The sequence below is a fragment of the Neomonachus schauinslandi genome, chromosome 8 (genome assembly GCF_002201575.2).
Source record: "Neomonachus schauinslandi chromosome 8, ASM220157v2, whole genome shotgun sequence".
Lineage (NCBI taxonomy): Eukaryota > Metazoa > Chordata > Mammalia > Carnivora > Phocidae > Neomonachus > Neomonachus schauinslandi.
In genome coordinates this window covers 60575134-60600393 of record NC_058410.1, presented here as the reverse complement: position 1 = coordinate 60600393, position 25260 = coordinate 60575134, and the positions used below count along the sequence as shown (strand labels likewise).

General features: G+C 43.5%; 1 protein-coding gene across 1 annotated transcript in view; it reads right to left on the bottom strand.

Moving 5' to 3' along the window:
• FAXC (failed axon connections homolog, metaxin like GST domain containing) overlaps positions 1–25129 on the bottom strand; it is a 67713-nt gene extending 42584 nt beyond the window's left edge. Inside the window, exons 1-3 of the mRNA XM_021693471.1 lie at positions 24842–25129; positions 19320–19455; positions 7195–7391 (exon numbers count right to left, since the gene is read on the bottom strand). Coding sequence (XP_021549146.1) covers positions 7195–7391; positions 19320–19455; positions 24842–25107 — 599 coding nt within the window. The 5' untranslated portion in view covers positions 25108–25129. The remainder of the gene's footprint in view (positions 1–7194; positions 7392–19319; positions 19456–24841) is intronic.
• Positions 25130–25260: the final 131 nt, after the last annotated feature.

Here is a 25260-nt window from a genome sequence, read left to right as displayed (position 1 = left end):
CTTGAGTGAGAGATTAAGTCTTTTCTCTCAGGCCGATGACTTGAGTGGATGATAATGCCATTAACCAATATGGGTGGGTACACACCAGGTGCGACAGATGCAGATGATGAAGGACGCATCGAGCTGTTGCATTTGAAGGCCCCATGGAACCCCCAAATGAGAATGTCCAGAAGGCTGAGAACTCAGGAGACAGGTTTAGACTCAAGATAGAGAACTTGTGGGTGAGGGCATGTCGGCGAGAGTGCTAAAGCTGTCAGAGGAGAGGAGTCACCTAAGGAAGTTGCTAGGGTGAGGAGTGGTGTTAGGGAATCCACAGGTCAAGGGCAAGTTAGAATGTGAGAAGGCCAGGCTGGAAGGGTCAGCTCTTTCTCTGGGATAGAGAGGAGGAGAGTGTCGCAAGGGGTGAGGGGCTGCAGAGAGGTTCAGAGTTCCTGCCAAGTGACTTCAGTTTCCTCCACAGAGCAGGGAATGGGGGCATGTGCACAGGATGAGGATGCAATGATGGACAGAGAGCTTTGCACAGCTAATGGGTTCAAGTAGCAGATGGGGATGGAAGAGGCAGCTGTCCTGGGTCGCACAGCTAAGCTGGAGGAACCCCGACTCACGCAATGGCGTAAGGTTCTCTACCTCCATTAGTGGGTGGAATAGAGGGCACAGGAGGAGGAAGGCTGGGTTGATCTGGAATTTTGCAGCCAGAGGTAACCTGAGAAACTATCTGGTCTTCCTCCCTTCTCTTTCCCACCCTGCTCTTGATTTCTTTCCTCTTTCACTCCCTGTGCCTAAAACTGCAGCCCAGTGTCAGTGAAGAGAAGCAAATGAGGGCCAGCCAGGCTCTGTAAGGGTCAATCCCTACGAAGTGGGTACAAATTTTAAACACCAAAGAAAATGGGTAATTCGTGGAATCCTAAATTAATCACTATAGGCAGCAAACCTCATTTACACATGCTTCCAAATCCTTAAAACCAAGAATCCACCTCCTTCCATAACCAAGCTTCCGGCAAACCATGAACACTTGACCGAAACTACTCTTACCCAAACCAACGATACCTCCTTGTTGCAAAATCCAAATAAACATTCCTTCTTTTTTTTTTTTTTCTTTTCAAGGAGCCCAACACGGGGCTCGAGCTCATGACCCTGAGATCAAGACCTGAGCTGAGATCAAGAGTCAGATGCTTAATGGACTGAACCGCCCAGGTGCCCCTAAACATTCTTTGTATATTTCTCTTTCTTTAACTGTCTGCAACATGTGACACTGTCCGTGTCTTTCATAGAAGAGCTCTCCCTTAGCTTACATCTCTACTGCTTTTCCCACCACCTCGTGCATGTTCCCAAGATCTTCATCACTATTCTTCCTATTTCTTACTCCACACCTGTGGCATGATCTAATTCACACCCAAGATTTCACACTGATGATTCTCAAACCTACACCCAGCCCAGACCTTTGTCCTGACACCCAGGGATCCACGTGAGGGGTCCTCAGGAACTGCAAACCCACATTTCCAAACTTGGACTCATGATTTTCCTTCCCTTCAAATCTGCTTCTCCTCACCCAAGCCAGAAAGAATCCCAGGACTCGTTCTTCACTGCTCTCTATCCCTCGCTCCTGATAGCCAGTCACCCTGTGAATTTGCCCTTTTCTCCAACTCAATTAGCATGTAGCTCAGCCCTTCATCATTTCTTGGCCCTGAGCACAGTGGCCTCCTAACAGGTCTCCTGACATCCCCTAAGGCCCTTCAGAAATCCATTTGTCCCAAGGCAGTCACAAAGAGCTCCTAAAACACAAATCTAGTCCTATCAGGCTGCTTCTTGGAGCCATTCATGAAGCCCCCTAGCTCCTGAGCTCAGCACACTGCTCCCGCTCCCTACAGTCTGACTCACACTCAGCTGGCCATTCTCTGGCCCCATCGCCGCCCCCCACCACTGCCTCCTGTGCACCTGCCACACAGAATTACAAGTGCCTTCCAGGCTCCTCGGTCTTACCTCTGAACTTTTGCAGATGCTGCTCCCTCTGCCTAGATATCCTAATCTTTCCCCTGGCGTCCAGCCCCTTCACCCACCACTGACGGTCCCTCGCTTCGTTTGTGATACCATCCCTCTGGGAAAGCCTTTCCCTCATCACTCCAGCAGGTGCTGGCTGCCTTTCCTCAGTTCTTCAAACTCTCCCCCAGCACCCACCATCACGATGGCTCGACGTCTGCCTCGGCCTGGGAGTCACCAGAGGATGGAGACAGCATCTTACCGCCTCACTTCCCCCCATCCAGCATGGAGTCTGGCCACTAGGCGTCAGTCATTCATTAAGTTTACTGAAAGAATGAATTATTGATTGACATGTAAAAAAGCTTCACTTCTGAGCCAGCTACTGCTAAGTAGTGTTTCTAAGGGTTGACAATATTTAAATAGAATGAAGGAAAAAGAGAAATGCCTTTGAAGAATGAAGAAGGGGCTGACTGTTCCCTTCTGAGATCCATGTCGCTCTCTACTCGGAAGAGGCCCACTGCACAAGGAGTCATGAATCATGAGCTGGTGAGGGCAAGGAGGGCCAATCTGGAAACTAGACGAGGCTGAACAATTAAGTCATCATTCTGAGAACCTCTTCCAGAAAGTTGATACTCATTTCCTTTAAACAACTGATGCACCTGATCTCTTCTGCAAAATGGAGTCAAGGTTTCTCTTAAAGATTGATTACCTTAGTCAGAACAGAAGAATAAATACTGTTCAATATTTTTAAAGGAGGTCAAGAAGACAGGAAAGAAGAGCCGACCCCTGATGTTTCAATGAAGATATCTCTCCTTATAACCTAACAGGAGCCCTGGCCCATAGCAGAGATGATATTAACATGTGGGAAAGTGCAAACCATGGCAATCTACTGTTTGATGAGTGAGCCTTAGCATGTGGCCTTCCTGACCATAGACACCTTTCTCCATGTCCTACTCCATCCCTGTCATTGTTTGCTTGTCTTTTAAACGCATGGGGTGCAGGAGCGTATGATAAGCTTCTGTGATTTCACCGAGTTGCACAGGCCCTAGACCATCCCCTCCCAACAGGACCTCTCACTACATCTGAAATTAGGGGCAGGGGGAGCAGGGAAGAGCGAAACACATTAATCCAATTGTAATCAGGGAGAGAGAGACTCCTGGTTTTTAGATAAGATCTTGGGTAAGTCATTTTAAGTCATTAAGGAGAGAGAGACTCCTGGTTTTTAGATAAGATCTTGGGTAAGTCAAAGGATCCTACCTCCCCCATTCAGTGAAACTATACCAAAAGCCAAATTCAGAATTTAAAAATCATGGCCAACCTAGAAGCAAATTTGAATTCCCTGTTCTAACGCCTATATTTTAATGGATCAAAGTGGTATGACTAGATGGCTTGCCACAGTGCCCTCACGCCTCCCTACAAGACTCTTACCACACTAACGTGTCATACAGAAGAAGCCGTAGTGTCTGTTCCCAAAGCTTGATTTCATTCCACTAATTTGACCCCATGTCTCTCGTACTGCCCTCCATACCAACTTGCCTGCATTGGATCTAACTTAAGCACTCAGTGGAACAAAGAGGATAAAAACCTGTCTTCCTCATGTTCAATAATAGTCATGCAAGTGGAACAGGCTGGTATGGATTTCAAGTTCAAGAAAAACCTCTTTCTAGCGTGTGCTTATTTGAACAAACCAGAATTAGAGCCTTGGGATGATGGGATGGTATTTATGTAAAAATGCCAGTTTTCCATTGTCTTTGCTTTTCAGAAAATCATACCTGGAGAGTTTTTACAGTTTCAGACCAAAATAAACATATCTGAAAACTCCAGATAATTCGAATCAATGGAGTCAAACAATTGATTTCATCTCCTGCACCACTATAAACACAGACACAACCTTGGAGATCATGCATTGTCAGAATTTAACAAGCTCTCATGAAAAGCTCATCCTTATATTTTTCTACAAATGGTGGTCCATTTCTCATGCTGGCCCCAGTTTCCATGGGTGAACATTTTGTGTGTGGCCTCTGAGATAAGAAAGCGGGGAGCAGGAAAGGAACCTGATGAAGAGTGTCCACATACTCTCCTTCTCAGACATTTTCTTACTGGAGGGACAGGCGTCTTTTCTCCTTTGGGATTTAGAGCTCTAGGGAAAGCCTGTTCAAGGTCTCTCCAAAGCAAGAACATAGCTAAAGGTTAGGAAACCTTATGAAACAGAGGAAGGCTTGCTTTCCTTTTGCTGCTAGGAGCCAAAGGGAATTGAAGGAATTAGGAATTTTTTTGAAAGTTCACTGGACGTTTATATCTCTGTCAAGATCTGACCTCCCACCTTCACTATTTCTTTCTCAAATTAACCTTTGAGGAGAAACACATGAGAAATAGTAGCTAACTGCCCCCCTCTGAAAATGTATTTCGTAATCAAAAAGTTGATTAGAGAAACAAAATTATCCTTAAAAGAGTCGCTGTGTGGGCGCCTGGGTGGCTCAGTTGGTTAAGCGCCTGCCTTCGGCTCAGGTCATGATCCCGGGGTCCTGGGATCGAGCCCCGCATCGGGCTCCCGGCTCAGCAGGAAGCCTGCTTCTCCCTCTCCCACTCCCCCTGCTTGTGTTCCTGCTCTCGCTGTCTCTGTCTCTGTCAAATAAATAAATAAAATCTTTAAAAAAAAAAAAAAGAGTCGCTGTGTGACCTAAGCAACTCCCCCAAGCACTTGGGTTTTTATGGTCCATAAAATTAAGATTCTTCCCTAGCAGGGTACCACCTCCCAACTCTCCCACTCACTCCTCCCACCCTTCCCTCCCCCACCAAGAGCTGCCTCCCATCAAGCATTAGCTGGGGCTGGTGCAGGGAGAGAAGGGGAGGGAAAGAGCAGAAGATGAACTTCTACCCGGGAGTAAATATATAGAACTAGAACGTCTGCACATCCAGAGCCAAAAGCAGGGACAGGTGGTTCTTGGGAGTCTTGCTGGATCAAAGTCTTTCTGACTAGAATATACATTTCATGAACCACTATAAAAATCAAAGAGTTGTAGGGGGGTGGGAGGATGGGTCAGCCTGGTGGTGGGTACTGAGGAGGGCACGTTCTGCATGCAGCACTGGGTGTTATGCACAAACAATGAATCATGGAACACTTCATCTAAAACTAATGATGTAATGTATGGGGATTAACATAAGAATAAAAAAAAATTATTATCAAAAAAAAAAAAATCAAAGAGTTGTAGCACAAGTACTAACGAAAATGAAAGGTGACTTTCAGCGTCTTTTCAGTTAGCTCACAAAGCAAGAGCTCTCCGCATTAATGGGCCCATCAGTCAAACAAGGTAGCACTTTGGGGGACTGCATCCAAAGAAGGCACAGAGAGAGGGCCCGGGTGGCCCTGTGCTGGTTCTTCACTTCCCTCAATTGCTGCAAAGTGGGGACTGGAACCTGGCAAGAGGGAAGATGGGCTCTGTCCCATGGACTTTTCCCTGAGGCTCAGGACATCACATGCAGTCATCCGTCTGGCCCACACTCTAACGCCTGCACTCTAGAAGATGGGAGTCCCAGCAGTTCTCCACAGGTATCCTCAAGAAAAGCCCGGGTTCATTCCAGGAACACGGAGTCTGTGATGACTACCAGGCTAATCTGCACCCCTGCCTCCACTCTCTGCCGGGTTCCCTCCTTGCTCCCACCCCCCACCCCCTCACCTCTACAGTGAGACGGGGAAGAGAAGCGGCACTTCAGGTCTGCCCTGGAATAAACTGGGCAAGAACTGCAAGCAGAAAGAGAAATAGAGAGTCACTTAAAATCCAAGAGAGGGAACAGCAAGTTTTCTGTTTAGAAAGAACAAGCAAGTTTCCATCTAGAAAGAAAGCCGACTGATGAGATTGGAAGGTGATGGGGAAGAACCTTCTACAATCAACCCTTCACTGAGTGGGTATCTCTCAGAGGGGGAGGTGAAAGCTACTGGGTGAGCAATGACCCAGGAGTCACAGTGAATGTCCAAAACGTGGGCTTAACAATTCTTAATTAAATCTCTGGAATAAGAAAAGTTTAGAGAAATCAGGAAGAAAATTTCTCTTACCTACTGGGGTGTCCAAAAAGGTGCTAAAACTCCAGAAAATGGATGAAAGGCAAAGAAAAAGCCCACATGACAATGAGTTTGTAAACCAAGAAGACCGGTGCCTGTTTAACTCACAGGTCCTAGCCAACACCATACCACACGCAGAACACGGGCAACTCCTCCACACAGCGCATGACGGTTCAGACAAGGGACGTAACCTAGGAGTCAGCCAGGTGGGACAAAGATACTCAGAAAGCACTAGTACACTTGACTTCTGGAACACGGAGAAGCTCTTGTCGTCTAAGGAAAACTGACGATAATTTTACAAAGCTTGAATAATTCATTTCACCTAAGACTTCTATCCTGACTTAGTCTTCTGTTCCCTCCTCTAGGTGTCTGATGTAATAGTATTTTACTTCCGCAATTTGTGCGGGTAAAGGGCAGAGTCAGTTGAAATATCTTCCTCACCTCAGTGAGCGGCAGTCTAGATCAGGGGTCAGCAAAACACAGCCCAAAGACTAAGAAGTTTCTATATTTTTAAATGGTTGGAGGGGGGCCTGAGTGGCTCAGTTAAGTGTCCAACTCTTGTTTTCAGCTCAGGTCATGATCTCAGGGTCATGAGCTCGAGCTCCGAGTGGAGCCTGCTTGAGATTCTCTCTCTCTCGCTCCCTCTGCCCCTCCCCCGACCCACTTGCTCTCTCTCTCTCTCTCTCTCTCTCTCTCTCTTTCTCTAAAATAAATAATAAAAATAAAAAAGTTAAAAAAAAATTTTTAAATACATTTTTAATGGTTGGGGGAAAAAGTCAGAAGAATACATTTTGTATTAAATGAAATTCAAATGTCAGTGTTTTTATTGTTTCGTTGAAAGAGTCCTGCTCATCAGTTCCGTGTCATTCATCCATGGCTGCTTTTGCATGACAATGGCAGAGTTTAAGGAGCGAAAGCAGAGCCATGGCCTAAAACAAAGCCTAAAATATGTGCTAGCTGGGCCTCTATAAAAAAGGTCTACTCTTGGTCTAGATACCTAGAAACTTAATGGTCATAACTTTGACCCCTAAATCAGTCAGAATGCAGAAAACTTTGAAGAGGTTGGGGAGTGTCTGAAAAGTGAAACAGAACTTGGGCTTAGTCCAAAGGCCGGGGACAGGCCCTGGGCACTCACCCAGCACACCCAGGGGACTCACCAGTAGAAGTGCTCCTCCACCATCTTGGTCACTGCTCTGGAGATGGCTCTTTCGTGAGGGCCAAGGTTTTTGTTTAAATTCACTCCAAGTTTCTCTTCCAGAAAGTCAATTATGAATTCTGTGCCAGAAACTTTTTCATGATTATATTCAATCCAAGGCATTTTCCCTTGAGCAGAAAGTTTTCCACCAAAATAATTCTAAGCAGAGTAAATTTTAAAAAGAGAAAAGCAATGTTTTATTTAAGTTTCACTGTATGGTTAACAAACAAACATTTCAACCCTATATTTGATCGTGGCTGTACTTGTTCAAGTGAATGAACTCAGCACATAAACTCTTTAAGACCATAAATAGTCACTCTTGAAGGAAAAAAAAAAAAGGATTTACCTCACATGAAGATATTACTTTACTCCCATAGATTTTATCATGAGCTCTGGTATATTGTTACAAAAAAGACCAGAGAGGAGTGGTAGTGCTGAAATGATCCTGGTAACAGTTGGTCTAGTTATAATGTAAGAACAAGCCACAGATGCAAAACAGTGAAAATAAACCATAATAAGGCTCACATTGGCCAGGCTACTAACCAAAGACCTCATCTGAAACCCACCAGCTTATGCCTAAATAATGCTTAATACCACTACACTGCAAACAAGTGGTCCCAGAAATTATAACACTTAGGTGTAAGAACATGCATCTAACAGATTCAACTCCAGTACCAGCTAAAATGTAGATTCCTGGGCCCCAGCTCAGATCAGAATCCCAGGAATGGTGCCCAGAACTCTGTATCTGTGATAAGTTCCCCTTTGATTCACACTCATGCTAGAATCTCACAGTGTCTCAGAGGACATGGTCCCAGATGGGGTGGAGTCAGGGTGAGGGAGTCACACACTTTATGAACACTGGGAATTAGAGTGACATTTGCTGCCCCCACTCCTTGGCCAGGCACTAGACATCTCCCTTGATGTTGCCCAGGAGAAATGTCACATACCTCTAAAAGTTGCTGGTACATCAGACACTCTTGTAATTTGTACACTAAAGATATAAACTTACCATATAACATAGCACCTGTTTCAGATTAACTCTTTATACTACCCATATCATCCTAACACATCCCCTTCAGGACTCTTGTCATTTGCAGACGGATTCTACCCTGCGCACTGGCATCAGAGGAAACTGTTTGCAATGCAAATGAGATACAAGATCTCTGCTGCTCAAAATTACCCAGTGGTTTTTAATGGGTCTATTCTAACCCCTTCCACATAGCAGTCTAGGCCTATACCTTCTAGCTGCTGCCCGCCTGCCCAGCCTCCTTGCTCTCAACCCCTCCAGTCTTCTGAATTCCAACTGCCCACACCCACACACATCAAAGTCTTTGCCACCTCTCTGACTTTGTACACGCTTTACCTTTTATAGGAATCCTTTCCCCCAACCTCTGCCAAGTCATATCCATCCTAAAATATTTAGTTCAAATTTCACCTTGTTGGTGAACTATTTCCCCAAGGTGCACCATCACTTCCTTTCCTCCAAGCTTCCACTGTACAGTGTATATTCCCCTCTTCTTATAATATTACTGTTTGTACCTCTGCCTTTCCCTCTAGACCACCCCCCTCCCTGAGCATTTGGTACATTTTATCTAGACCCCTTTTAAAAACTGGAGTAACAAAAATTAATTATTGATTCTTATGGAAATGAAAGTTCTAGTAGGTTTTTGTCATCAAAAATTTTATTTTTAGATGCAGAAAAAGTATTTGACAAAATTCAACATCCATTCATGATAAAAAACTCTCAACAAAGTGTGTATAGAGGGAACATACCTCAAGAGAATAAAGGCCATATATGAAAAACCCACAGCTAACATCATACTCAATGGTGAAAAGCTGAAAGCTTTTCCTCTAAGATCAGGAACAAGACAAGGATGTCTACTCTTGCCACTTTTATTCAACATAGTACTGGAAGTCCTAGCCACAGCAATCACACAAAAGAAATAAAAGGCATCCAAATTGGTAAGAGGAAGTAAAACTGTCATTATTAGTAGATGACATGATACTGCATATAGAAAATCCTAAAGGCTCCACCAAAAATCTGTTAGAATAAATGAATTCAGTAAAGTTGCAGAATATAACATTAATATACAGAAACCTGTTGTATTTCTATACATTAATAATGAACTAGCAGAAATAAATATTAAGAAAACAATCCCATTTACAATTGCATCAAAAGAGAAAAAAAAATACCTAGGAATAAGTGTAACCAAGGAGGTAAAAGACCAAAACTCTGAAAACTATAAGACACTGATGAAAGACACTGAAGACTACACAAATAAATAGAAAGATATACCATGCTCATGGATTGGAAGAATTAATATTATTCAAAGGTCCATACTACTCATAGCAATCTACAGATTCAATTCAATCCCTACCAAAATACTATTAATATTTGTCAAAGAACTGGAATGAATTATCCTAATTTGTATAGAACTATAAAAGACCCTGAATAGCCAAAGCAATCTTGGGAAAGAAGAACGAAGCTGAAGGCATCACACTCCCTGATTTCAAACTATACTACAAAGGTACAGTAATCAAAACAGTATGGGTACTGGCATAAAAACAGACACATTGATCAATGGAACAGAACAGAGTGACCAGAAATAAACCCATGCTTATATGGTCAATTAATCTATGAGAAAGGAGGCAAAAATATACAATGGGAAAAAAGTCTCTTCAATAATGGTGCTGGGAAACCTAGAGAGCTACATGCAAAAGAATGAAACTGGACAACTTTCTTACACTACACACAAAAATAAACTCAAAATAGATTAAATACCTAAATGTAAGACCTGAGACCATAAAACTTCTTTTTCTTTTAAAGATTTATTTATTTATTTGAGAGAGAGAGCATGAGAGGGGGGAGGGTCAGAGTGAGAAGCAGATTCCCTGCCAAGCAGGGAGCCCGATGTGGGACTCAATCCTGGGACTCCAGGATCATGACCTGAGCCAAAGGCAGACACTTAACGACTGAGCCACCCAGGCACCCTGAGACCATAAAACTTTTAAAAGAAAATGTAGGCAGTTATCTCTTGGACATCAGCCTTAACAATATTTTTCTGGATCTGTTTCCTCAAGCAAGAGAAACAAAAGCAAAAATAAACAACTGGGACTAAACTAAAAAGCTTTTGCACAACAAAGGAAACCATCAACAAAACAAAAGGGCTACCTACCAAAAGGGAAAAAATATTTGCAAATGATATATCCAATAAGGAGTTAATGTCCAAAATATATAAAGAACTCCTACAACTCAATACTAAAAAAAGAATAATAATAATAATCTGATTTCTAAAAGGTCAGAGGACCAGGACAGGCATTTTTCCAAAGAAGATTTAGATAGCCAACAGATGCATGAAAAGATGTTCAATGTCACTAATCATTAGGGAAATGCAAATCAAAACCACCTCATGCACTGTTGGCAGGAAACTTAATTGGTGCAACCACTATGGAAAACAGTATGGAGGTTCCTCAAAAAATTAAAAACAGGGGCGCCTGGGTGGTGCAGTCAGTTATGTGTCTGACTCTTGGTTTTGGCTCAGGTAGTGATCTCAGGGTCCTGTAATCAAGCCCCGCATTGGGCTTCGTGCTCTGTGCAGAGTCTGCTTGAGTTTTTCTCTCCCTCTGCCCCTCCCCCCTGTGTGCACTCTCTCTCTTTCAAATAAATAATAAATAAATCTTTTAAAAATATTAAAAACAGAAACACCATACAATCCAGTGATTCCACTACTAGGTGTTTACCCAAAGAAAACAAAACACTAATTTGAAAAGATATATGCACCCCTATGTTTACTGCAGCATTATTTATAATAGCCAAGGTATAGAAGCAACACAAGTGTCCATCAATAGGCGAACGCATAAATAAGATGTGGGATGGATAGATGGATGGATGGATGGATAGACAGATAGATAGATAGAATGGAATATTACTCAGCCATAAAAAAGAATGAAATTTTGCCATTTGCAACAATATGGATAGACCTAGAGGGTATTATGCTAAGTGAAATAAATCAGACAGAAAAGACAAATACCATATGCTTTATATGTGGAATATTATATGTAGAATCTAAAAAAAAACCAAACAAACAAACCAAAAACAGACTCATTAATACAGAAAACAAACTGGTGGGTGTCAGAGGGAAGGGATGTAGGGGTTAGGCAAAATAGGTGAAGGGGATCAAGAGGTACAAACTTCCAGTTATAAGATCATAGGGATGAAAAGTACAGTATGGGAAATATAGTCAATAATATTGTAATAACTTTGTATGGTGACAGATGGTAACTACACTTATTGTGGTGAGTACTTTGTAATGTATATAATTGTCAAATCATTGTTGTGCACCTGAAACTAACATAACATTGCATGTCTACTATACTCCAATAAAAATAAAAATAAAAAAGATCAACTGCTTGCTTGCTAAATAAAAAAATAGGAGACAACCTTTTAGAGACACTATGATCAAATCTAATTAAAAATTAGAATTCAAAAAATACTAAAAAGAGAAACACAAAAATGTTTAAAGTAACTGGCAAGAGTATGAGATGCAGATGATCTTTCCATGAACTTCAATTTTTCAGAATCGGTTATATTAGTGTTAAAATAAAAACATATCTTTTAAAAATAATACTTAATTTTCCTTAACTTCCTTAAATATATTCAAGAATTCCTGGCCTGTTTTATTTAAGCAATTGGAGTCTGACTGGCCCACTGAGGGTAGTTTCTGAAAGTAGTTTTGAGAAGAAACATGAAGAGGTAAATCCTCTATATTTTTCCCGAGCTGAAGTTTCCCCCTGCAAGTCTGCCCTAGGAGAGAATCTACACTTACACTATATTATTAGCATAGCAGTGAAAGCCATAGGCTTTGAGTTTAAAAATCTCATTCCATCATTTATTCAGTGTGGCCCTGGTCCTCCCTGGGTCTCCCTTAATCTTTCCTGGGCCTCAATTTCCTCATCTACAGAATGGGGATAACAACAGTTGCAGGAGTAAGTGAGAAAATGCACATGAAGTGTTTGACAGGTGCCTTCATCAGAAGTATTAACATCACCATCACCATTCTGAAATGGAGAATGTGAGACCTTAAAAGTAATCCCAGAAGAACCATGAGAGATGATGGACTCTGAAAAACAAACTGAGGGTTCTAGAGGGGAGGGGGGTGGGGGATAGGTTAGCCTGGTGATGGGTATTAAAGAGGGCATGTTCTGCATGGAGCACTGGGTGTTATGCACAAACAATGAATCATGGAACACTACATCAAAAACTAACGATGTAATGTATGCTGATTAACATAACAATAAAAAATTTTTAAAAAAAAAGTAATCCCAAAGTCTTGGGACGCTAACTTGCTACACTAACCATGGTCCCCTCACTTTTCAGCTTATATACATCCATTACATTCACTGCGTCCCTGGAGCCATCTTGAAAGGTCTCCCACTGGCTACATTTCAGATAATTTGAGCAACTTTTGTGGATTAGAACACATTGGGAAAAAAAAAATCCATGCATCCACTGTTATGAAATAATAAGAAATACATATGTTGGTCTCTGCCCCCAGTTCCCAACACAGAGCCCCTAAAAGCCTTATAAAAATTCCTAAGTGATAAGAGCACTAGGAGCATCTTTTGTCTTAATGAGGTGACTCTGGGTGGGCTCCTTGGATGGTTCCTGGGTGGTGGCTGGTCACCAGAAAGACCAAACCTTGATTAGCAGCCAGGAATTTTCAGCCCTGCCCCCCTCCTTCATCCTCCAGAAAGAGGAGAGGGGCTGGAAATGGACTTAATACTTGATCATGCCTATGTGAGGAAGCCTCCATAAAATCCCAAAAGTATGGGGTTCAGAGAGCTTCCAGATGGGCAGATACATCCATACGGGGAGGGTGACACACCCCAATTCCACAGGAACAGAAACTTCCGCACTCGGAGCCTCCCAGACCTCACCCTACGTATCACTTCATTTGGTTGCTCATTTGTATCTTTTAATGTATTTTTAATGAACTGGTAAACGTAAGTGCTTCCCTGAATTCTGTAGAGGGGGAAGGATACAGTCCGTAGGACTGAGCCCTTAACCTGTGGGATATGACACTCTCTGGCTGGAGAGTGTCAGAATTGAATTAAATTACAGGACACCCAGATCGTGTCACAGAGAGTTGCCTGGTGTGGAGGAAAACGTCCACACATTTGGTGACCAGAAGTGTCAGAAATGAAGTGTTTTATGTTAGTAGTAAAGGAGATTCACAGGAAAGAAACACACAATAGGGAAAACTGGGTTTTCTCCCATATAAGAAGGAAAAAACGGAGCACTTCCCTTTACAACTATGTGTTGTAGTTTTGTAGAAAAAAACAGTCCTTATTTTTTGGAGATGCATACTGAAGTATTAAGGGGTGAAATGTCATGATTTCTGCAGCTTACTTTCAAATGGTTCATAAAAAATTGTTCACGATGGTTTATATAAAGAGAAATAAAGCAAAAAAGGCAATAATTGGTGAATTTAGGTGAAGGGCATAATGATTTTCACCGTGTTGGGTTTTTAATTTGTTTGTGGTTAAAAAATTTTAAACAAAAAAGGGGGGGGGGGGGGGGGGGGACAGACAAGATCAGCAAATAAATAGAACAATCAAAAGTTAGGGCTGGGGGTGCCTGGGTGGCTCAGTCAGTTAAGTGTCGGCTTTCGGCTCAGGTCATGATCTCCAGGTCCTGGGATCGAGCCCCACGGAGGGCTCCCCGCTCAGCGGGGAGTCTGCTTCTCCCTCTCCCTCTGCCCCTCATTCATACTAGCTCTCTCTCTCTCTAGTGCTCTCTCTCTCAAATAAATAAAACCTTAAAAAAAAAAAAAACGGCTGAAAGCCAGAGCAGAGTTCCAAATGAGCCATTTTCTTTCTTTTTCTTTCTCATATTTAAAAACAGTTATTGTGTGAAAAACAGGCTTCTTAATACAACCAGTTACGGCAAACGATGTAGGCATCTTCGTGTGTGTCTGGAGAAATGTATGGAAGGGTGGCCCAGAGTGTTAGTGATGGCAATCTCTAGCTAGTAAGATGCCAGGTGATTTTCACTTCCCACTTACACTCTGGGTATTGTTTGAAATTCTTATAAGGACCATACATCATCTATATGTAATCAGAAAAAAAAGATAAAGACATTTTCGTTTTGAAAAAAAATTAACCCTATCTGCAGGACCTCCCTGTACCTTTTCTGCAACTTCCTATGAATCTATAATTATTACAAAATGAAAAGTTTTCAAAATTGACCTACTAATATGTGTATTCTGATTTTAAAAAGATGGAAAGATAGTAACTGTAACCCATTGATCAGGGTTTAAAAAAAAAAACAAAAGCCTTTTAGTCATCAAATATTTATTCCAGTCTCTCTTTGGTTAAAACGTAAAAAAAAAAAAAAAACTTCAAATATAAAGTCGTGCTCTTAGGAATATGGCATTTTAAAATTTTCTTTTTTCTTTTCTTTTTTTTTTTTTTTAAGATTTTATTTATTTATTCATAAGAGACAGAGATAGAGAAGCAGAGGGAGAAGCAGGCTCCCCGCTGAGCAGGGAGCCCGATGCGGGACTCGATCCCAGGACCCCGGGATCATGACCTGAGCCGAAGGCAGACGCTTAACCATCTGAGCCACCCAGGTGCCCTAAAATTTTCTTTTTCAAGGCACAGGGCAAAGAAGGGGCAGAGCGTAGAGCTCTCTGGATCTCCGACAAAATGCCTCAGTACCGCTGAGCACAGGGGATGCATCCCCCACCCCTACCCAGCACTTCCCAGGTGCCACCTGCATCAACCCAAACCCTCACTGAGGGCACACAGGTCCCAAGGCACCCGTGGCAGGCACAGAACAGCCTTCTAAACCACAGAACCATTTTTCTCTTACAAATCTCTGTCCTGAGCTGAACACCCCCTCCATTTATTTTCCACAGAGACCTCACAGAAGAAAAATCACGCCTACACCTTTCTTTTAAAATACATACATTATAGAGAGGTATATTATATGTACCAAACAAGAAATAGTAATTCTGCAAGGGGGTAAGTGGTCACCAGCTTCAGGCTCCTGGTGAGACATGTGTCCCGCAGCTCCAGTCACACGCACTAAAATCAGCTGCTCTGCGACTGGGCTGCTGGTAAAGGCAGGACTGGCAGGCTTGCAGGCAAGAGGGGACAGGGAAGCACAGCGTGGCAGCTGGGCCGGCCCCTGCAACCAGCGCGATCGCTTCATCAAGCGGAGGGGGCGCAAGAGATCTAGAAAGCCCTCAGGGACTACAGAGCACAAAATTCAGTCCCGGTGCCCTAACTGCCCCAAAGCTGTCAAGCTAACTGTCAGGACTGGGTCAAGAATGATGATGACACAGAGACAGGCAGCTGCTGGAGCCCCTCGGTGACACGTATCTTCCAGTGCTGGCTGCCAACACCAAGCTCAACAATGACCTTTCCGATCTGACCCACTGCATCTAGATGCTTCAAGCTTTGTCTGTCTTCAGTGCTGTTTTCTCCTCTATTCCTGGCTTAGAAAGTTCTACATAATAGCTGTGTTCCTCTCTCCAGACTCAGCCCTTGCATTCCAGTTCCCAGTCCCAAACAACCCCCTTCTGGTCCCCAAACACGCCGTGCCCTCCCAGAGCCCTGCACCCACGGTCCGTTAGGTACCACTCCATCGTTTTCCCCAGTGGCGCCTCCATAATAGCACTCACCGAGCCAAGAGGCTGCCACTCATCTCATCCCAGCACTGCCTTAGGAGGGTCACTGCCGCCCCATCCCCTCTTCTGCAGAGAAACTGGCTCAGAAACCACAGGCCGGGGGGCACCGGGAGCTGCAGGGTTAACATTATCTGGGCAGCCAAGAGCTTGGCCCAGCTGCTCTGTTACAAGCAAGGGAGACCCCTCCTCCCGTTGCTGCCACTTTGTCAGAGCTTACAGGTGAAGCCCTGACCAGTCAGAGCCACTTGGAGAGGGGCAGCAAACCAGAGGGACCACAGTGGTTTGGGGGTGCCTGGGCTCACCTCTTACTTTTCTTACATGCCCTCAGAGGCACCAACCTGTAGCGTAAGCTCTGGCCCTTGCCCCGTACAAACCCCCAGGCAGGGAAGTGGACCTCTCTGGCAAAAGGAAATCTCAAACCAAAGTCGATACGAGACGTGTACAACCTCATCAGACGGAATGTTTACACCATGAAGCAGGATTATGGGGACAGACCAATTTTAATTAGCATAACAGAGATCCTCTAAGGTGTAAAAGAAGAAATTGTAATACAAATCACGGAGAACTATTAAGAAGAAAAATACAGAAGTTGAACACAATAGACAAGCAGCTCGATGGGCACAAGAAGAGGACAGAGAGATGCGATGGAATGTCAGGAAGACGGATTCAGCTAGAAGGAGGAAGAATAGAATGACGGAATATATTCAGATATAGAGAAAATAAAAGCAGAGATTTCAGCATCCGGATAATAGGGGACAAGAAGGAAGAAGGCTAAAACAAATAAAAAAGAAAAGGAAGTATTTGGAGAAAATTAATAATTCCCCAGAATTAAAAAAAAGATTCAAGATTTCATACTACAAGAGTTTAGAAAGGACCAAACAAGATACATAAAGACCCACACCAAGGCACATCATAGTGAAATTTAAGTATATTGAGATTAAATGCAAATTCTAAAAGCTTCCAGAAAGAAAGAGAGAGCAAAAGATCTGGCTAACATCAGATTTTTCTGCGTCTGCAATACCGACACAGAAAGACAAGGCAGTGACATTCTTAAAGCCCTGAAGGGAGGCGCCTGGGTGGCTCAGATGGTTAAGCGTCTGCCTTCGGCTCAGGTCATGATCCCAGGGTCCTGAGATCGAGCCCTGCATCAGGCTCCCTGCTCGGCGGGAAGCCTGCTTCTCCCTCTCCCCCTGCCCCTGCTTGTGTTCCCTCTCTCACTGTCTCTCTCCCTCTGTCAAATAAATAAATAAAATCTTAAAAAAAAAAAAAAAAGCCCTGAAGGCAAAGAACTTTGAACGCAGACATCTCAAACGTGAGGGCAAAATAAAGACGTCCTCAGGCATGCAAAGCCACTGGAGGTTTGCTGCATAAAGGCTCAATCTGAAAGTATGCATCAAGAAAGTGCTCAAATATAAGGATAAATAATCAAGGAGGAGAAGATACATGGGAAATAAGGCTGGTCAAAAACTTAGTAAGCTTTGTTGCCTAAAAAAGAACCAGGTAAAAAAAGGAAAGGATTTCCAAAATTCCAGAATTAAAAACATTAGACAACAACAACACACTTGGGATCAGGGCTGGGAAAAGAAAGACCCAAGGTTCACATGAACCTGTAAGATCCTTGTATTATCAGAGGACTAAGACGGCATTTGAGAAATGATAATAGGGATAAATAAACTCCAATTTGGATCTTAAGAGCAACCGCCATAACAACAAAAACAGAATTTGTTTTAAATGATAAGAAAGTTTCTTTTTATCTATCCATTAGAAAGCAGGAAACGAGAAAAAAATTTAAAAACCAATATAATATGAGAAAAAATATTAAATAAGACGTTAGGAAAAAATAAATAAATAAATAAATAAAGATGTTAGAGATAACTTAGTTAAACAATAATTACAAGTGTAAATGAAAAAACGCAGCAATTAAGGACTCTTAGATTGGCTACAAGTAATACATTGCCTGTGAGAGACAGATACACACAAAGAAAAGAGAAAGAGGATGGAGAAGGGTATCCCAAGCAAATATGAACCAAAAGAGAGCTGGAGAATCAATCTCAATATCTGACAATATAAAATTCAAGAAGTAAAAAAAAGCAGGGGACACAGCCATGTGCTATATATACTGGGAGAAGAAACAAAAGAGTATAAATATGACCTTTCACATTATATCTACCTAACCATTATGATCTCTTACATAAAGCAAGAACTGAGGGTGCCTGAGTGGCTCAGTCATTAAGCGTCTGCCTTTGGCTCAGGTCATGATCCTGGGGTCCTGGGATCGAGCCCTGCATTAGGCTCCCTGCTCAGCGGGAAGCCTGCTTCTCCCTCTCCCACTCCCCTGCTTGTGTTTCCTCTCTCGCTGTGTCTCTCTGTCAAATAAATACAATCTTTAAAAAAAAAAAAAACCAAAGCAAGAACTGAGAGGATGGCAGGAAGAAAAGATAAATCAACAAATACCTGTGGATATTTAAATCTACTCCTTTCAGAAACTGCTAGAACAGGCAAACAAAAAATAAGCAGAAATATACAAGAGCTAAATAATCCACTAAACAAATGCTCAAGCAAGTAAATCTAGAGAGCTCTTCACCCAAACGGAGAATATGGAATGATTTTCAACATTCATAAAAACTAGCCACACTCTAGGCTAAAGCCTCAGTAAATTTCAAGGACTCAATATCACAGAGACTGTCTGCTCTGATCACAAAATTAAAAAACAATAACAAAAATCAAAGCTTTACAAACTTGTATATATAGCTAGATATCAGGTGAAAGAGAAGGGAAAATTTTTTTAAAAAAATACATAGAACTGAGTAACAATGAAAACACAACCTGCCAAATTTGTGAGACACAGCTCACAGAAGAATGGATACTGTTAAATACAGTTCATTCTTGAATGCCGAAATGAGCGAATGTTTCCCTGAAAGCCACCCAAACAGAACATGGAGCACTGTGGAAAAGCTCTCACAAAATCTACAACTAGCTCCCTGGTGGCCTGCCAGGTGCTCTGCCCCCTAGGATTCATGAGAGACAAAATATAATGCTATCAAACAGAAATCTCAAGGAAAAAACCACACAGAGCAATGGTACCCCACCTTTATTAATAGCTGCCCAGGAGGCCTATCCAAGCTTAACCAAGGCCTAATCTATGTCAGGAAAAAAATACCATGACCCTGAAACTTACAAAAGTCCATACCCTTTGGATCCCCCATTAAACTGGATGTAAAAACCAACAGACCCTAGAATCCAGGCTCTCCTAAGTAGCTGCTAAGGACCAGGCACTGCTAATTTCATACCCACCCCTCGGCCACCAAGAGCAAGCCCTTCCCACCGTGTGAGATGAGGAACTCCCCCTCTGATGTTACTGTCGTGAGAATAAGACACGTTTGTACACAAGTACCTGGTAGGGTAAGTCAGCCATCCTTAAGTAAGTTTCCATTTTCAAACAGAAAGGAGACAAACTGGGGACACCATTGTTAGGTCTTGCAAACTGATGCAAAATAATAGCATCTTTGGAGTCAATCTCTTGCTGTTTCCTGCCAAAACCAAAACAGAAATAAAGAACAATCCACGTGTTACACATTCAATTCCCTGAGTTCCCCGGAGGTCCCTGGTGGGTTGTAGCTCCTCCATGAACAAGCAGATCTGTTTGTCACGGGGGCTCACCTCACCCAGGAGCAGAGTGGAGGCTTAGCCAAAACACGAGACAACCTTACAAACGATCACGGTGACCCCAAGGGCTTAGAGAGTAGCTATGTATCAACCTCCCTCGGCTAACTATAGCCCATGGAGGCAGGAAGAGTACTTTGTAATACAGGCCCACCCTTCTCCAGTGGGCTATGCTTAGTGGCCAGGCACAAGCTGAAGGGATAAAAATGACAGTGTGTGCTTCCTGGGTGTTGGGCATTGTTCTAAGGGCATCACAGGTATTATTTCATTTAATCTTCTCAATAACTTTATGAGGGAGCTACTACTCTTATCATGGGTGATAGATGAGGAAACTGAGGCAGAGAGGATTGCCTTGCCCAAGGTCACCTTGCTAGTAAATGGCATACCCTGGACCGAACCAGGAAAGCAGAGTCTACGTTCTTGACCCCTGGACTGTACCATGAAACTGTTCCTAGAACCCAGGAATAACAGCACAGTTTTACTCTGCTAGGAACCAAGACTGCAGGGAATCTGAGACCCTGAATATTCTGGTCCCCCTTCCAAACCATGTGTGCCCTCACCTGGCCTTTCATCTGTGTGATGCCAAGGAAGCTGGCTTCTGGGCTCTCTTTCATCTTCTCTAGCTTCCCAGGGTCCCCGCTCTAGACACACAGCATATAATTTAATACCCTGCCTCTTCTCTTTCTTCTCTCTCAGCCACACGTCTAGCTTTCCCTTGGCTACTTTTTTGGGTGGGAGGATTTCCCTGGTGCAGCTTTTCAGTGGACACCGTATAATAGAGAAAATGCTAGATTCCAAGTGTGGACACCTGGAGTCACATCCAAGCCCTGCTTCCTACTGGCCACGTTATCCTAGGCCTCTCTTCCTCTCACCCACAGAAAGTGAGGGCAGTACCAATTCTGCATCAATTAGCATGAGGATTAAATTTTAAAAATCAGTAAATATTTGTGGAGCTATCCAGCAGCATGTAAGAATGGTAGAAATCTATTCTCATTCAGATACGGTCTTATCCCCTTAAACTACACTATCTCATCATCCCCCACAGCTTCGCTCCTACACCACCCTCAGGAACCATTTGCAATTCCCCGTCTTTAGCTCGACCCAACCACTTCCCAGTCAAATAGACCTCACTCTTCCCCTAGGCCTTCCCTGAGCCTCTGGTTCCCTCACATCACTCCCAGTTTAACCTACGTCCACCCAAGCAAGGGTAAGCTCTTTGTATCATCAGCCTATGGAGCTCACCTCCTGAGGTATCTGCGTTCAGTAAAACCAACTCTTTCGGAGAAGTTTACCACCAGAGCGCCCATTCCACTTAAAGAGTTCAGAATGACTCACTTGGAAAACACTGCTCAAGTCAAAAGAACACAAATATTTGCTGTTTTCCGGCAATATTTGCTATATAAAACAAAGACTTTCATTCAGATGAAATGTTGGGGAGGTCAGATATTAAAATTAAGAAGCGTCTTAGACTGTTCCCAGAGAGCACAAACTAGATTTGACAATTAACTGATTTTGTCCAGTCCAATAATTCAAGTCAGAGTGGTATTTTCATGTAAAGTAGCCAGACAAAAATTTAAGAACTAGAAAGAGAGGAGATAAATGTAAAATCTTCTGCTCTGCTGGCCAGAAATACCTAATTCTAATGGTTAACTTGGGCCATATCATATTAAGAATGGATGTGACAAGCATATGCCAATGACTTTGTATACATGATGCATATTATTTCATTCTGAAGTAACACCATAGCATGGATATTGTTATAGTTTGAATTCAGTGTATTATACTATACAGTAGATAAGGAAACTGAAGCTCAGAGAGGTTAAATAACTTGTCCAAGGAGTATCACTGTAAGATCAGGTCATTATTAGCTCCAGATCCCAAGCCCTTAAGCCCCTTTAACACCACTGAAATGCGCAATGTCTCAAGTAATTCTATCAAAACAGCCAGTTTGACTCAGACCACTCAAGCCTGGAACTTACGGAAGGAAGTTTTGATAGCCAATGATGGCCAACTTTTATTGCATGCTCACTTCCATGTCAAACTGTTCGAAGCAATTCACACGTGCTAACTCAACCAACTCCATAAGGCAGGCTACTATAATTACCCCCATTTTACAGATGAGAAAACCAAGTAGCCAAGAAGCTTCTTCTCATCTCCAAGGTTACATGGTTAAAATAAGCAAAGTGAATGTGGACCTACTCTGGCTCCAGAGCCCTCCTTCCACACATCAGAAACTACTCTCTAACGTAGAAGAATCAGAGGAGCAGGTATTTTTTAAAATACCTGGACAGCTGTACTTTCCAAAGTGGCTTTATAATGAGGGTTATATAAGAGAACACATACGGAACAGCAAGACTAGCCCCTACTCCCATCATGACGGATATCATGGATGACCATGCCTCTGTGTACGGCTGACCAGCTGTTGGTTTATGGAGGTCAGATGTTGGTTGACCTGGGGGCTGCTCTGAGTCCCTAAATTCTCTAGGACAGGTTGAGCCCAAGGGCCCAAAGTGCAAAAGATCTACCAACAACACAATCATTATTTAGTCATTCAATTTACAAACCACACATTCTCAAATGGATTGAATTTAAGATAGCTGCTAGGCTGTCACCACTCAGGGGGAGTAAAGTAGAGGGTTGAGACAATATGTGGTTAAAAATACTGCCATGGGAAAAGCAGGCATAAAATTCAAAATACCTCCTTTGGTTATACTCCTTAATGAAACTTCCTAAGTAATTCTCACCAGTCAACTTTCCTTTACACGCTAGACACATGGCCACACACTCAGGTTAAGTCTCTCCAGCAGAAAATCCAAGTCGAGTGGTAACGACTTTACCATTGTCCGTGACCTGAGACACTGTAATCATTTCAAGGTGTGTTTTCCATCCTGCAGATTCTGGATTGTTTTGTTTTGCCTAAACTACAGAGACACCTGACACTGAGATTTCGCCCTAAATGGAAGTCTCTGTCATGTCACCTCTGACTAACAGTCCCAGAACTTGTTCAGTCTTTCTCCCTGTCTTTCTGTGTCCCTAGAGGCTGTCAAAAACTCAGGTCCCTGCCACAGGCCTGTCTTCCCTGGGCCATGCCCCAATTCTTTACGGTTCTCTTCGTCTCCCTCCAGCCAGGCGTATGTTGTCATTGGTACTTTCTAGGAGGCAACGGGAAAAAATGCAGACTCCGCACACACACATTCCCAGGTCTGGATCCTACTACTCTTGCTGTGTGATTTTGGGCAAGTGGTTTAACCTCCCTCCCTCAGTTGTAAATGCCTTCTCTAAGAAATGGGAATCAAGCATCCAACCACAGTTGAGAGGGATAAATGCAAGTAAAGCACTTCTATACAGAGTCCCTACTAAGGGATCAAAAGTGGGCAGCCATTTTTATTATTTGCCTTATAACAGGGTTTTCTACTCCATTATAACATATTTCCTACCCAGGCTTTAGACATCCATCAAGAAACAAAAGTGAATAAACTAAGGATTAAAAACGTCCCAATCTAAAGAAGTATCCAAGTAGTATGCTAAGTGGGGAAGGACACATCTGTGGGCAGAGGGCTCTTCGGTGTCCAGAGACCACACCTGCCAGGGTGTGGCCTGTTCCCTGGATGAGCTCTGGGCTCCTTGCTATTTCTGCAAGGTCATTTAAGCAAGGTTTAGACCTGGTCCTATGAAGCCGTGCCTTCACTCCCTCCACAAAGTGTTAAACTGGCGAGAAGCCACATGGTTCTGGATCCTGAAAAGGTTCTGGACTGGAATATAATTGAGAAACAACTGGGTTACCATTTAAAGTACTGTACAAATGTTTTGGGTTTTTCATACAGCTTGAAATCTAACTTGAAATCAAGTTCTAAAACTAGCAAAAATAAGAAATGATCTAGAGAAATTCACTTTAAATTCACTTTAAAAATTTTTATGTGTTTCAACTAGATGATTCAAGCCACCTGCTAAGTGAGAGAATTCAGGGTACATAATAAGCTTAAAATAAAACTTCTCAATTATGGCTAAATAATAGTGAAAGCCAATACATTTCCTCAGACCTAAATGATTTCCCACCCTCTCAAGAGACTAGAAATATTCAAAATACCTAAGTTAGCCTGTCACAATGTCCTGGAATTCCAGCAGGCCTGTTAAAGGTCACGGATCACTGTCTTTGTTTATAAGCTATTGTGTAGGATCCCCCCCTGGAAAAAGGCAGTGTGGAACACATTTGTCACTACTTAAAAAATACTGGCCAACAGGGATATTCTGAGCTATTGAAAACTGCCCACTTCTGGTCATCTCCCAGGGTCATATGGCTCCAACGCATGGAAATTTTAATCATAAATTGATGTTATCAGTGAGCCAAAGGCCCATCCTAGGAGCCTATGGTATTACCCTACTCAAAGATCTCATGTCTTTCTGGATGTACCAACAGTAGGGGCCTCCATTTTCTGGCATTTCCAAGTCAGTCCTGTAAACATTCTGCGGCAGGCAGCCTATGCAACTGTTTACGGCACGGCACTGGGTGACTCCCGTGTTCTTGTCAAACACGCCCATGTGCTAGTCCCGTCCTCGGATCTCCCACTGCTCGCACAACAATGGCACTGAAACCCCACGTTGGTGCTTAGCTTGAAAATACCTGAGCAGCCCATAACCAGGTTAAGGCTGCATCAAAACTGCACAGCACTCTACTTGACCTTTAATGCCTCTTTAACAGGGACCCAGAGGTCCCTGGAGCTTTTGCAATTTCAGCTTTTTGATGATGTTGAAATTTGGGGAGGGATAGTGAAGAACTAACCTTTATGTGAAAGATAAGGTTAGTGGTTAATATTCCGGCATTATTACCTACAAACAAATAAGGCATTTCATGAAAGTGTAACTTAGTATCTCTACCAGGCCTCATTCTTTTTTTTTTTTTTTTTTTTTTCAGGCCTCATTCTATTGTTGCAAACATTGCACTTAGGATCTTACTAAAGGCATTCCCTAATAGACTCTTGTTCCACAACAACCCGGAGAATTTTTGCTTTTTAGCACCAAAGGACTGGGACACAAATGTTTTCCCCTCCCACTACCAGTTTAATTCTCCTGTCAACTCGAAACTGCCCCTCAGGCCAGGTGACCACGGACTGCCTCTAAGGAAAGGTAAGGGCAAGATTCTTGGGCATTTGCACGGCGTGACCGAGAGGCTGGCACGGTCCCCCCTCGCGCCAGCCCTGCCCTGGCCAGGTGCCCCTCTCGGCGCCCCTGCGCGGGGCCCTCTCTCCGGCTCACCTAATGACCAGGAGTTCGTGGAGCAGATACGCAGCTGCGGCCAGCAAAGCTCCCCCGGTCAAGTAAAGTGTTTTCTTCCACCAGGGATCGGAGCCCAGCCCTGCCATGATCCCACCGTAATCCTGCAAAGGGAAAGCGATGATGTCCCCATAAAAGGAGAAGGGCTCCTCGGACCCGGCCCACCAGCCGAAGAAGGAGACGCTCTGGTTCCAGCTCAGATCCACCACGCACGGCCTGGACGAGGCAAAGCCAACCCCCCAGTGCATGCTGCGCGGCTGGCTGCGGGCGCCCCTCCCAGGGCCCGCGCCGCCCGCATGGGAATGGGGCCGGAGCGGCCCGGCGCGGGCTCAGCGGCGCGCTGGGGGCGCGGGCGGCGCGGGCGGCGGCGACCGAGGCGGCGGCGGCGGAGGAGGAGCAGG